At 31.7% G+C, this 14979-nt stretch overlaps 1 protein-coding gene across 5 annotated transcripts in view; it reads right to left on the bottom strand.

Moving 5' to 3' along the window:
• Positions 1 to 14979, bottom strand: part of Oga (O-GlcNAcase) — a 102498-nt gene that overhangs the window by 15002 nt on the left and 72517 nt on the right. For 2 of the 5 annotated variants that reach the window (XM_035360576.2, XM_035360571.2), the window contains exons 6-10: positions 14872 to 14970; positions 11809 to 12090; positions 10801 to 11694; positions 4521 to 4574; positions 2265 to 2350 (exon numbers count right to left, since the gene is read on the bottom strand). In XM_035360576.2, coding sequence (XP_035216467.1) covers positions 2265 to 2350; positions 4521 to 4574; positions 10801 to 11694; positions 11809 to 12090; positions 14872 to 14970 — 1415 coding nt within the window. The remainder of the gene's footprint in view (positions 1 to 2264; positions 2351 to 4520; positions 4575 to 10800; positions 11695 to 11808; positions 12091 to 14871; positions 14971 to 14979) is intronic. The other 3 variants (XM_035360573.2, XM_035360574.2, XM_035360575.2) reach the window with 3 other exon arrangements.

Genomic DNA, 14979 nt, shown 5'->3' with positions numbered 1-14979 from the left:
CACGTAGGCCTGCTTTTGCCAATAAAAGTTTTCCTAATGTGTCATCACTAATATTAGATCTAAATTTAGTCCTCGTTTTCGCAACAACACTGAAAATCCTCTCACACTCTGCATTACTATGGGGAACTGTCAAGATGGCCAACATAATTCTAGATAGTTCATTATATTTTACAATTCCATCAGCACCTTTCAGTTTTCCAATTAAACTCCACTGGGTCAATCCTAGCTGATTTTATAACTTCATGCAAGTTTTCTAATTGTAAACTGCTGTTATGCAGCTGTTGGAACTGTTTCAATTTTTCCTTCCTTTTAGAACTCCTTTCAAGATAATAATAAATATCAACAATGTGTTTTAATAATTAGCTGTGCTATATTAAAGCCTGTCGAATGTCCTTCTAAAGTGGGGACAGAAAGTAAACTTCACTCCATTTCTGAAAACTCTGGATTAAAAAAAAAAGAAACAACAATTGGATACAGTTTTGAATCGGTATTATTGCTTCCCTCCGTAAAGAGGCAGAACAGAGCTGCTTTTACGCAATCAATAACTAAAGATTTATTTTTCAAGCCCATTTCTTTAACAATTTACCTATTTTGGTCCTTACACTTGAGTATTTCTTAGCGATTTGGCTATCGGGAAACATTTTTCTAAATAAAGCTGCAGCGTGATCCGATGCATTCAGTGGCAGGTTGTGCTCCAGTAAAAAGGCAGAGAACAGACATTCTGCATTAATAACGTTTTGGTCCTTCGTTTCCGAAGAAAAATTTAATTTTTTGTTTTTTTCAAAACAACTCATGTTGTCCTTGTGTTTTTGTGTACGCACATGTTTGAGAACATCCGCCCTTCCACCATCAAAATCGAAAAATCGCAACGACAAGCGGTACACATCGCAAATTTATTACATTTCCTTGAGGAAATTATGAAAGTAAAGTCAACTGTGTATGATTTTTGAAACGTTCACGAGTATTTCACATTTCTCGCAGACATAACAAAAGATGATAATTTCAAAACTATTTTCCGAAGGCACGTGTACTCGCACAACTCAGGGCAAATGAATGAAATAACTAAAGAACATCCCAATAAGAGCTTGCTTTGTCCTCATTGGCTAATATATGCCAGATGACACGCAGTAAAGCTCGATGCCCATTGGAGAACTGGAGAACAATGTTTCTGGATACGTATATGCTCTCACTCACAAAGCAGAAGTTATCTGATTCGCAAGGTTTTGTTTTAGATATAATCTAGAGAAAATTCAAATGCTTTCAGATGTCCAAAATCCCCCTTATTTTGTTCATATAACAAAGTTTTAAGCCAAGTTCCATAAAAATCGTGAGAATAAAAAAAAGTTGGGAGAAATATATTGTAAATCGGGTTGGCGGGAGAGCGGTCGAAAATCGGGAGAGTTGGCAACTCTGATACTATAAAACAGTAACATTCTTGCTACATACGGGAATTCAAACACAGTAAATAAAACTAACACACCAAAATTTACTATATTTTTTGTAACAAATTTCAATCAAACCCTAATTAAAAACTACAATAAAGCCTTGATAATCCACTAACATATTTGATAAAACCTTGATAATCCACGAACTTATTAGATGAAACCTTGTCTTTTCTCTGAACACAAGCCAAAAAGATCTTGAGTTATGGAATCTCATATATATACCTTTATGGTAGAAGATTCATCGATGTGTCAAAAAACTCACTTAAAAAAATTCACCAAGCAATACACTAAGAAGTTAGGAAAAAGACTTTAAAGCTTCACACTTTGATTTTTCACAAAACAGGTCATGATTAATAACAGAAAAGATGAAAGAATTTTCATGTTAAAAGAACCCCTCCAATAAGACATGTTACACAAAACTCGCATTTTTACCGAACATCCTGAAGAATTCTAAAGAACCAATAAATTTCTGTTAAATTACTACCAGAAGCAAGTTATACTGTTTAGCAGCTTCATCCAATTAATCACTGATGAGAGAATTTTGCACATTAATAGGTTAATACTGTATAATTTGATCTCTTGCACCATGAAGACAGTATTGGGCCAAAATTTTAGTATGATTATGAATAATAACAATATAAACACAATTAAAGCTAGAAAAAATTTTGGCACCATGACAACAAATAATTTAACATTTACCTTACTTTTTTTAAGTAAAATACATATACAATAATTAATATAATCTTTTTTAATGCAATCGTACAAAAATTTACAAAATATCTGACAACAGTACATAAATAATAACAATATATAAGGTACCTGTAATTCTGCAGTAAGGCCACCTAAAAATGCCCATGGTTCTTGATCACCACTCATGAATGCTTCTTTGTAACCTTTAGAAAACCCTATTAGTCAAAAATCAAATATCACTTTGTCTAGCAAAATTTACATGAGTATCTCATTTGACTAGGAAATCAAAATCAGTACATTTTGTGGATCAATACTTATCTGAAAACATAACTATTCTAGCTAAACACATACGGATTAACACTAGGGCAGACATTGTTCTCAGGCAGGGCCAATAAAAATATCTAGCATTTTCTGCACTTCAGTTTGAAAGCAAATATTGAAAAAAGAAAGAAACTTTATACATTTGCCTACAATAAGAGTACTGTAACTGCACACAGCGCCTGTAAAGCATAAGCTGCAAAAAGTGGCATTTAGAGTACATAAAATACTTCCCTCATTCCAAAGAATAGGTTCTGACAAGCTTACTGAAAAATGTCAAAACAAAAAAATTAAACACAAGTCATCAGTTGTCCAATAACTTTAAAAGAATTACATGTCAGCATGTTCCCAGCACTTTCACTACAATAACTGTTGTTATTTTCATCATTCTTCGCAGTTCTCTACAGTTTTTTAGCACATACATAAATTAACTAAACTTTTGAAGAATAGGTTCTTCGAAGTTCAGGATAATATTTGCCAACATAGGAAAATATGTATCGGTAAAATTAACACCAGGGCATGTACATACTTTGAAAATATAAATGTTCAACCTTTTTGCATTTTTACATTTTTAAAATGCTTTAATAGCCCATTCATGCTTACATATTTAATATTTTGTAGTTCCACATACCTATTCATGTGGCCTTAATCAATACGCGATGTTAACTTAAGATAAGCATAGATGATATCACTCAGTACACAGCCTCTTTTGCTATTTTCAAGAATTCAACATGAATCCTTGTTTTTAATATGCCCATGAATGATTTTCATTCAAATGGTTTTCTAAATTCTAATCCATTAGATTCTTTGTGCAGTACAATATTTCCAAGCACTGTTAAGAGGAATAAGCATATCCAGAGATATGAGATAATGTATTAAGACACATCTTTTCTTCCTATTTAGTTAAAACTGAAAAACACAAGAATTATCAATTCATTAAAAAGAAATGACATTACATTCAAGCTGCAAACTATACTTGAAATTTAACAAGTGCAATCATTTGCTTCAATTACTTTTTAAAAATAATATGCAAGTAAATTTCTTCATAACCCTAAGCTTTACATTTCAATTCCAATACATAGGCATTATCAACTGCAACCAAATTCACAGGAAGTGAAGTAATGCTGAAAAATTTCTCGTATTTCCACGATCTCAATCTAAAATGATGATAAACAGTAAATTTACCATTATAAGTTAGGATATTTTAAATTCTGCAAATAAAAGGTCACACACAGGTTGCTGTCTTATACTTTGGATGAAGTTCATTTATTTAGCCATTAATCATTCAAAAAAAAATGTATGGCCACTATTATTTGGTGTTATAATTAAGTTCAGCATGCTGTAAAAATGTTTGATGTGTAAATGATAAAAATAATGGGCTGCTAATGTATATTGGCTCCTTAGAATTTAAACTATATACTAAAAATATTGCACAAAATACATAGATTTATTTAATTCTTAACCACAAAATTTGCTCGAATGTGCTTTCCTAGTCAATGAAATAAGAGTTTATATATATATATGACGGGCAACTTAAAAAAACCAACTCCATCTGAAAATTCCAGAAAAAATTAGAGAAGAGTTCTTTTTATAAAGCCATGAAAGCAGAAACCAATATTCACAAAAATTTGAAAGATGTGCTTGAATTTTACAACTGTAGTTTTACTCACAACTTAAGATATATAATCAACACATGAAAAAGAATGAGTTCAATACTTTCATAGCTTTTTAAACAGAACAAATGAAATATCTCAGTTCAGATCCAGCAGCATATATATCTACCTATATAAGAGTGCAAGTGATATATTAGTGAGCGCATCTTTAGGCAGCGCATTGCATAAAAAATGCTTGCAAAGCTACGCTTATTAACTGCAGCGAATCTTTCCCTATTGAACACTCAATTTGTATAATAATGTTAGATTTTGCAATTTGCAGCGCAGGTATCCAAATCCATAACTTGCATATGCGCAACTGTGTAATAAAAAAAAATGGTTTGCTTCAATGGTAAAAACTGTTACCATACAGAACACAAGTACAGAAAAGTTCAAAGGCAGCATTGATGCATACATGTGAATGGAGAAGACATGAAACTGGTCACAGGCATTGGAACTCGTCGTAGAGCTAAAGAAATGAAAAGAAACAAAATTTATTATTAGCAAACCTACAGTGATGATAGATACAATATTAAACAACTCAAGTCATCTGGTTAAGACTGGATATTAAAATACAATTGTAAAAAAAAAATTAATGATAGGCTTATTCTGAAAACAAATTTAATAGCAAAATTAAAATCTAAAAAAATGTAATTAATTAGGTGGGGTAAACAAAAGTAACGATTTAAAATTTCACAATCACTAACTGTGCAGTAAGGTAAGAATTTTCATCACATGAAACATCCCAAGTAAAAGGATATGCAGATTTACCAAATTTCATCTCTCAAACTTTTAAATGGATAAACACCACTTACATAAAATGTACTTTCCAAATCAGAACTTTTACCCTTAATTAATTGTAGCAATAAAATATAATACAGTAAGTCATGCTCTGCACAAACTAGAATGTATTAACTGCTAAATCTTCCCTTTTATAAAAAGGAGTAATGTATTCAGAAGTGACAGTGATAAAATTACGCAAAAAGGAAATTATAAAACACACATGTAAAATTATTTAAACCTATGCCAAAATTAAAAAAAAATTATGAATCTAGGAAGTGCTCTTGTACAAGAATACTTTTAAGTATGCAATACGCTCACATAATGAACAGCCAAGGAAGGCCTTGCAACACAGATACAAAAAAATATAGACAATCTCACTCCTCTAACAAATATATCATAATAAAAAGAAATCAAGTATTGAATCATTGCAGACAGGCATATAAAAAAATCAAACAGAAACAGTATTTTTCAATGGAAGACTTTTTTGCACCTTTACAAAAATTTCAAAGTGCAGTTTCATGAGATTCCAGGTGCAATTTCAGATTGATTATATCAAATGATAAATGAGGAGATAAAAAGAGAGTTCAATATTATTGCTATTAAAAAATCATATGAATAGTTTAAAAGTAATTAAATCAATAAAAATTCTTTGAGACTGCAGAAAATTATAAAAATCCATTTACTGCCTGATAATGAAATTACATTTCACACTTCATGTGACAATCAATACACAGATTACAAACTAAACATATGACACTCAGAACAGTAATTATTCCGTACCAACTACATTTGGCATACTGAGTCAAAGTACCACATTTAACACTAGAAATAACTACATACAAAACACAAATTCAACATGAACTAATTTTGAAAGCACATTTGTGCAAAAACATACGTGGTAGGTGTATTTCCATGTTCCATTTGTTTATGTAGCATGGCAATAAGGCATGACCGTCAATATGAGTACAAGATAAAATTAATAGACACAACAGAAATTCAATTTTTCAAGCTATGGCAAATAAAAACTTTCAATAAGTGGAATTAAAAATTGGAATGTATAAATGAAAATTAATTTTAACTTCCCTTGTTTAATTATCGATTACCCGAAATTTTATTCTGATCCCAACAGCTCTGGGTTACAACTGTCCTAGAAGCTTGATGAGCCATAAAAATAATTAACTAACAGCAAGAACAGTTTGCTTTTTTATGTGAGCATACAGAAACAGTCTGTTAATACACATTCACCAGCTGTGAGGAAACGAAGCAGCAAACACGTATAGGCTATAGGTACATAATACCCAAAGTACACAAAATCTTGTCTAAAAGTTTATCTCTGGTAATCTAAGTTTTAATAATCTTTTCTAAAGTGCTTACGTGGACTGATTAGAATATTGGAATATCATTTTTTGAGTAAAAAGAATCACATTTCTTTTCAAAGCAACTCAACAATTCTAGGTTGAAAGGTTGATGAATACTCAACAATTCCTTGCAAGCACTATACTAAAATCTTATTATATTACATAATATATCACACATTTGAAGCACAAAGTTATTAAACATGAAAGAAATTTTTAAAGCCCAAATAACAGCAGTTAACTTTTACATCTAAAGATAATGAATCATGTTCTTCAGAAATTTAATATTTGATGGTTAAACTAAATTAGCATGGCGATCATCCTTAAAGCTACTTTTAATAATGAATTCAATTTTTTTAATGCTTACAGGACAACAAAGAATATTCCTAAATTATTAGGTTTATGTTTTTTCTGCACTAATTTTCTTTTAAATGCTTCCACTCAAATTCCATACAGAATACACTATTTTACTTCCAGTGCTATCAAATTTATTTCTTAATAATCTTTCTAAAAAAATAAAGGCTTTTCATCCTCAAAGAAAAAACTTGCACTAAGCATGCACAAATTTACTGTACAGCAGGATAAGTGCAACAAAAACATAATAAACAGTTCACTACTTGATTAAAACTTTATTAAAGACACTGAAAAGTTCTATGGAATGTTGCGGCTAATGATGGAATACAATGTCATAAGTTTAAATCAGCCATCAACTGAATAATCACTAATAACAGCATGCATCATCAAACCCCTTGTGGAAAACATAAAAAAAGTTATCCTACCCAATACCATGAGTGTCGTTCAGTATTGCTAAAACAGCTATCACAAAATGTAAGTTTTTAAGGAACAATAATGAAAAATGTGAGAATAAAGCAAAGGGGCAAAATCCAGAAGGGTACCAAAACAGAATGGGCTGCATACTTTGTGAGAGATGGCATTATCTTGCATCATTATGAAATGCTGAACATACTTGCTTACCAAGCCCTACAATTGCCAGACTGCACCGGGATATTCTGCTGCATTCAGGCAGGATATTCCATAACAAGTGTGGTACAGTATGCTGCTTTACAAATGATAATAACATCATAGTAATCACAGTCCAGTTCATTCAGCAGTTTCCTTATGTTACACCATCAATACAGGTTATTTTAAGTGGGCATTTTTTTTTTAACTTATCCACCTTCCTTACCACAGTTTCATTTAAGTCAAATATAGAAAAAGTAATTGATTGGAAAGAAGTCATACAGAAAAATACTTCTGAGCAACTCTTAAAAATGTACTTAAGATACACAGTTAAAATTAATAAAAATGCACTGACACAAAAAAGTATTTCCAATTTGTATAGTTGCAGTAATAAAAAAATGAGCTTTAAAATTTCGAACCATCGCATTATTTTTAAAACATATTCCCAAAATTCAGATAAATAAAGCCTAAAGTAACAAAATAAACTTTGCCAGCAGAGAGATGACCTGAAACCACTAGGAACATCTGAAAGCAAATATTTTTGTAAGTTATTACAATTAGCATTATGCCCACATTAAAGCGGGGGGATCTTCAAATTGTGATCCAGTTGAAAAATTTTCGGATGAAAGTTTTACCATATTTTAAATTGATGTGTTATATTGCATTAATTTAGCAAAGCATATTCACTCAATTCCTGTGTAAGAGTGTTATGTTAATAATGTGTGATGGAAGAGCTTGAAAAATTACCTCTCTCATAAGATTTAAGCCTAGAATGGTGATGCTTTTCTAAGACTACAGTGAAGCAAACTACACACATTTTAAGTGCATAATTTGTATTGTAAGTTTTCATAAAATTTTAATACATTTTAAAATATTACAACAAATGATTATATCTAACTTTAAAATATAAACTTAAATGTAATATATCAATTTAACTGCAAAAATAAAATTAAAGAAGGCACATATTGCTGAGTTATTTTCCTACATATTCAGCTTATTATAAAAAACAAAGAGGAAGAAAATTGCATATAAAAAAGTAACAAGAGAATCTTTCTAACAGCTTGATTTGGCAAAGGTACTGCCTTCATCCTTTTCGTTACGCAGCTACAACACATGCAACTTTTCAAGTTATTCCCCCCACCCAAAAAAGCAAAATATGTGGTTTCTCTTTCATTATTCTTCAGAACTCTCTTATTCATCGCTTTGTGATCACATTTCTTGGGTTTCTTGATGGGGATTTCATTTTACTGGTGTATCTCTAAATAATGAATACATATTAAATAATGCATTGACCAGTTTAATATGAAATAAAAAACTCAGTGGGACTGATATTCTTAGCTACAAACTTAATTCATATTAAAATACACTGTCTTCGTAAAGTCACAATTAAAAATGGTTTCTGATTTCTTTTCTGACTTTAAACACATTCATACTTTTCATACAATGCATAGTTAATACAAGCAAAACAATTTTATTTTGATTTTATGAAATTGTCACCTGTTTGCTCAACAAAGTGTATTAATATTTTCATTTGAAAGTGTATGGTAAGTTAGTATTTTTGTTACTTTCTGATTATCTGCACTCACACTGAAAAGTCATGAATTTGTTAGCGAGTTTGGAGAGCATTTGCAAACTCATCGGTGACTTAATTTTCTCCCATGCTAATGTATGAAAGGCAGCCCCATTTACAAAACGGCAACACACTAAGAATTCCATACAAGAGTAAATAATTTTTTGTAACAAATACAGGGAATTTATACATACTGTTAAGAATTTACTGGAAAGTATATAAGCACATAAATAAAACATATGATGTTAATTCAATTACCAAAAATCAAGAGGTGTGTTTTGGGACCACCTAGGGCATTGCTAGAATGTGAAATTGGTTGAAGAGGAAATAAAATGCATATACAGTTACCAATCTACTGTTAACCCTTTGTAGTGCCCTATACTTTAGAGTCGGCATTTCAACAAAAAAATTGTATACAGTTTATCTAGGCTTAAAGGAGTATACAGATAAAACTTTGTAAAAATTGCATTTATCGTTTCAATTCTGTGGGTGTTCCCATGAGGTGGAACACTGCGCCGCTAGAGCTCTTAAAAGTGCGACTAAGTGAACGTTGCAGTGAAGCACGGAAATGAGTAGAAGTTTTTGTATAGTAATGATAAAACACTATTATAGCTGTATACATGGTTTTCTGGATATACACAACTTTCTTGAATATATATGGATAAATGAGATAAATATATGTATATACACAAGTCCTATATACAAAAATATTTATAAGTTTTTCGATTTCATAGCTTCGTGAAATTTTCAAAGCATGTCACATATTTTTGATAGAAGCACAAACCAACTTTGCAGGTTTTGAACCCAAAACTTGTTTTGTGCGGCTTCTGTTCCGTGCAACAATATATTTAGAATTTTAAGTAAAAACTTGAGGCTGTGTAAAGGGGCCTGAGTGAGATGGATCATATACCCTCTCATCAAATAAATGAGTTTAATCTGACAAGCTACTGTGATGACCACTTCAGGAATGTATATCTCAGTATCACTGCTATCTTCATGCTCTGATTCAGAATCGGAGGGTAATGCGTGAAGCACTTTTAGCGCTTCGGAAAGAGTTAGACCTCTACATGTCATTTATGGAAAATTAATAATAAAAAATTAAGTGCAATTAATATCAACAATAAAGAAAAATAAGCTATAAGATATACATACACAAAAAATACCTACACAATTATTGTAAATAAACGGTAATGAGACTAAAAAGCAACAGCAAAAAATTCGCACTTCTCCCCTAAGTAAAGATGACTCGAACTACTGATAAAATTCCCGTCTGAAAACTACTCACAAAAATTTCAAGATGCCCATATTAGGGCTTTCACAGCCCACACCACACCTCACCCCTCAAGACTGCTTTGTTTAAATTTATTCTCCCCAAACAATGGAAATAGGAAAAGATGTTTTCTCCTAAGACAGATGTTCTCATGCGTAACAGCACGTGATCGCTACAGGTGCAGCATTCCCACTAATGGAACACCCTGTTTTATTCAATGATTCTGCACATGCTTTTTGTATGAAAAATGTAAAAAAATGTATAACAAATAATATAGAGTACAGCCACCAAAATTAAATGGAAATTTTTTTTCAAACAAATTTTTTGCATTACAAAAAAATATAGAAAGTTACTAGAAAATAAATGAATTTTAATAACACATCATAAATGAAAATTCTGGGTCTCCTTGTGATATGCTGCCATCTACTATTAAAAAAAGAGAAGTTCAAAGTTTATTATAAAGGCATTTTTATCCCTTTACGATTGAATTTAATGGTTTCAGAAGCGATTTAAGTTTGGTGTTCTATGTAGTGGAACACTGAGCAACAAAGGGTTAACAGATTGACTGATGTAGAACCTTTCATCATATCTATAGAACCATTTAAATATAAAATTCTTTGTTAGAAAAAACTATAAAAAAATAGCCTGCTTAAGTTATCTATTGCTTAAAAATATCAATCATATCTGAAAATATATTAAATGTAAAAATGTATACGATTTATATATATATGTATATACAGAACTTTTGATAACTTACCTATCCATTTCAAATACGAATTCAACATGGAAACTACACCTTTGATATCCCAGATGTATGGATATAAATCATAAAGTAAAGAACGATTTGGACAAAATGTCAACCGCATCAATAATTTTCCAACTGCTTGTGTCATTGCATCAAATTTAGATGCTCTGTTAAACCATTCCTGTACTTCAGAATTATCAGATCCACTTCCTTTCTTCCTTGGATTCTGGCAAACAAGATAGCCATGAGATTTCAGCCAATGAAATTCTTGCAAAATTTTCAGTCCTTGCCGACCATGTTCAAAAGGCAAGTAAAATAAATCGACTAATAACACAACATCACTTTCTAGTAATTGCTTTCCTTCTGTATCACCATTAATGGAAGAGGAGTCAATAGGCTCTGTCTGCATTTCTTCTGCTGTATCTTCTTTTAACAAATCAGTTTCTTCTTCACATTTTGGAGATGTAGGCAAGATAACATTAGATGGAATGCATGGGTCATGTTTTGGAGAAGATGGTAAGGGATTGCAATCCATTGGCTCCATATTACCAACTTCTTTCGGACTTATCAATGAATTTACTAGTTCATTTGATAATGGCTGAAAGGCTGAATCTAAAACAGGACTGGCACGACCAGAAGCACTTGGAGTTGGAAGAGTAGCTGTAGAAAAACAAGCAGTAATGACAGGGAGTGGACATGCAGGTATAGGTGTGGGTACCAAAGGTGCACTTATTAATCTTCCAAATGCATTTTTAGCTTTGTAAAATTCAGGCAACCAGTCCTCAATGGCAAGTTTTAGAGCATTCTTAGGATGGTATGTATTTGGACTTAGATGAGAAGGAATGTCTTCAACAGAACCATTTTCATTTTCTGTTTCAAGTTTAATATCTGCACTCACAGATTCACCTACAAAGTGAAAAAAAATAAGAAATTCATACTTGGAACTAAGATAATTTCAAATATCAAAAATATTTAGTAAAGTATTAAGTATTATTTAAGTATTAGTAAAGATTTGCTTACTGATGTTTAATTCTCTTTTTCCATCTACAGTACACTTGCTCCACTGAGAAAGGGTGTGAATAGGGACAAAATTAGTTTCATATTCACAGTTAGGATTTGTGAGGACACCTCTCAAGCGAGGGATAAGTTCTGTAGATCTGCCACAATATGGACCTAAGAACAGCCTTTTTTGGTCATAATCATTTGCGTGCAAATTGTCCCATATTAGTGGTGGACGGTGCAATACTTCAGATAATTCTTGGATCGATTCAATTGTAATGTCCTTTGATATAACTTTTGGACCTATTTGGAAAAGAGGATTTCATAGGCATTATTTGCAATTAAATCACATATATAACACTAAACAAAAGCATAAAAATTAACTGTAATCTGCTGACTACTAGAACATTTAGTACTAACATAAGTGATCTTAAGCATCGTTTCTTGAACTATTTCCACTCATAGAGTCTTTTCAGTATTTTTTTTTAAAGGTAAAATCTGTTAGTCTCTTCAGTTTTCATAATGTCATCATTTGAGTAAAAATGCCATTTTTTAAAACAGTAAATTTTTGTTGGGATTTATGGAGTTCACTTAAAAAAAAATATTTTTTTTATAAGATTTTGAAATGCATCCTTGAACCTCAACAAATTTTATACATTCCATATGATAACAGCTTCCAATTTAGAGCACAATCTGAAATTTAATTATATTTTACATACCAGAAAAGTGCTGACATGGTTGTTTCATAACTGTTTTTAAACAGTAAAATACAACAGCCACAGAATAGTAGAAAAAAGTAAGTGTAAAGAGTAATGCAAAGCAAGACCTCTTATCTGCATGAAAAAGAGTGCACTTGCAATGTTTCCAAGGTTGAGAGAAAAATCACTTCAACAATTCTTGAAAATATTACTGTAAATTTTCATTTTTGACAGGCAGTAGGGACTGCAATGTAAGGGAAGATAATCTAAGGGGAGATGCCTTCATAGAGGACTTTTTAAGGTAAACTGGCTCACATTCAAATTACACATAGGAAAATCACAAAAACAGCCAAAGAGCCAGCATGTCAGCTGGAATCAAACCCAGGTCAAACTACAAGTGTTCAGTGGCTTTATCACTCACCTAGTGAGCTCAGTTAAACAAGGCTGCCCACAGTTAGATTTGCTGTGCGAAAGTATGCTGGAGGCCACAGCAGAACCACCACATCTGAAGAGTATAGATGCATAAACATAGTGGTGAAAAATAATAGAAATGCTGCTCCTCACGAGACATCTACAGACCTTGCCAATTGCTACTGCATTTGCATATCTGCAAAATTCAGTTCTCTGCAACTAAACAATGTTGGCTTATATACATGAAAGGTCTGTTGTATACATTCTGCTATGAGGACATTACTGTCGAGAAAAACTACATTTACTGTATGGAGTATATTTCTTGTAGTCAGCAACAGTGGTCCCAAATCACGTTATCTCACGAATCCTGCTTTACCATTAATAGTGATTCTGGATGCAAATTAATGCGGAGATAGAGAACATGTTACCATCACCAGAATGTCCATGAAAATTATTGCTATGACCAAACAGCATATTGTGCGGGTAGATATCATGAGCAACAGAAGAACTTTCACATCTTTGATGGATGCACAGTGGTACTGCACCAAAATTCTTTTGGGTCATGTCCATCTTTTCCATGATGCAGTAGGTCTAAACTTAGTATTTATGAATAAGAATGCCCACCTGCATAGAACAGCTGAAGTTTTCAACACACATGCATAGGAAAATATCAAATGCATGATATGGCCTGCATATTCTATGGGCTTCAATTACATACAATATACTTATACTTCAAATGCATTGAGAAGAATTCACTCAAATATAGAGATCTTCTCTAACACAGGAACTCAAAATTGCTCTCAGATGAATGGGACAGAATCCCCCCAAACCCTCAAATGCTTAGTTGGACGGCATTGCATAAGATGCTAAATATACAAAAATATTAAAGAAGATACCATTCCATAGTGGCATCATATCTGCTCTTATTTTGAGCAGAACGACCATATTCTACAATTGTTGAAAAGCATCTTTTTTCTTTTGCTTATCTTGTTTTGTTATGTTAATGATATCTATAATATTTTGTATAGCGATAATACTTCCAGACTTCTATTAACCCTCTGGCTGATCATCCCACAATTTCCACGGGCAAATCAAATCTAGCAAAATTTGCTCATCCTGCGATTTCCGCAGGCATATGTTTTTCTTCCTTTATTGAGGAGCACATCCCATTTTTTCCCAGTTTAACCATTGAAAGAAATTACATACAGTATTAGGTATTTAGTTTACGTTTTGGCAAACAGATATCCTCAGTTGTCCACTAAATTGCGGCATTTGAAGGCACGTGGTATTAGCGCTCAAACTTCACTTTTTGCCGCTTTTTCCTTACAGAAATGGCTGTTAGAAAATGTTCAGTGATTATCTTAATTATTTAATTAAATTATTGAATTATTGATTAGATTAATAATTAGATTGATTATTAATTAGATTTATTGAATCTGGTGCAAAGACTGTGAAGTTTAAACTACTAAACTGCATTTTTAAGGTCATACTAAACTGCATTTTTAAGGTATTTTCCCCTCAGCGCTTTATATTTTCTTAAATTTTACTTTTTTATATTATACAATAAATAGAAATTAACTGTTATTCAACTGAAATTTATTTTAAAAAGTTTTTTTTTGTGTGTGTGATAACATCTGAAATTGGTTTTTCTGGCAACTTAAGTTTCTCATGATAAAAATCTATATAAAAAATATTTTCTAGAAAGAAAAGTGCATTTTTCAATTCGCCTATACATATATAGATTTAAAATATGCAAAAAAAAAAAAAATTTTTTTTTGGAAGCGTTTTCGGTCCACAAATCAGAGCAGTCAGAGGGTTAAATACATGCCAAGTCTTATTTTAGAAGCTGTTCCCTTTACAAGGTTTATTTTTTTTTAGTTTTATTGTCTTCCCCTTATTTCATTCAAATTATCTTTAAATATAGTGTTTCAACATATACTGTCTAGAGAATGTTATACATTTGACAAAAATTTACCTGTCCACATGACATCAATATTCAGGTGTAATTTTTGTCCAATTGTATTGAGGTATTCAGAATTCTGAACATTTGGAATTGCTCTGGCAGCACAATATTCTGCAAATG

This window comes from Stegodyphus dumicola, chromosome X1 (assembly GCF_044657685.1).
Source record: "Stegodyphus dumicola isolate Sdum_Otavi_A_Nest chromosome X1, ASM4465768v1".
In the NCBI taxonomy this organism is placed as follows: Eukaryota; Metazoa; Arthropoda; class Arachnida; order Araneae; family Eresidae; genus Stegodyphus; species Stegodyphus dumicola.
Note: the sequence above shows the minus strand (reverse complement) of the source record. Positions and strands in the feature narration are given on the sequence as shown.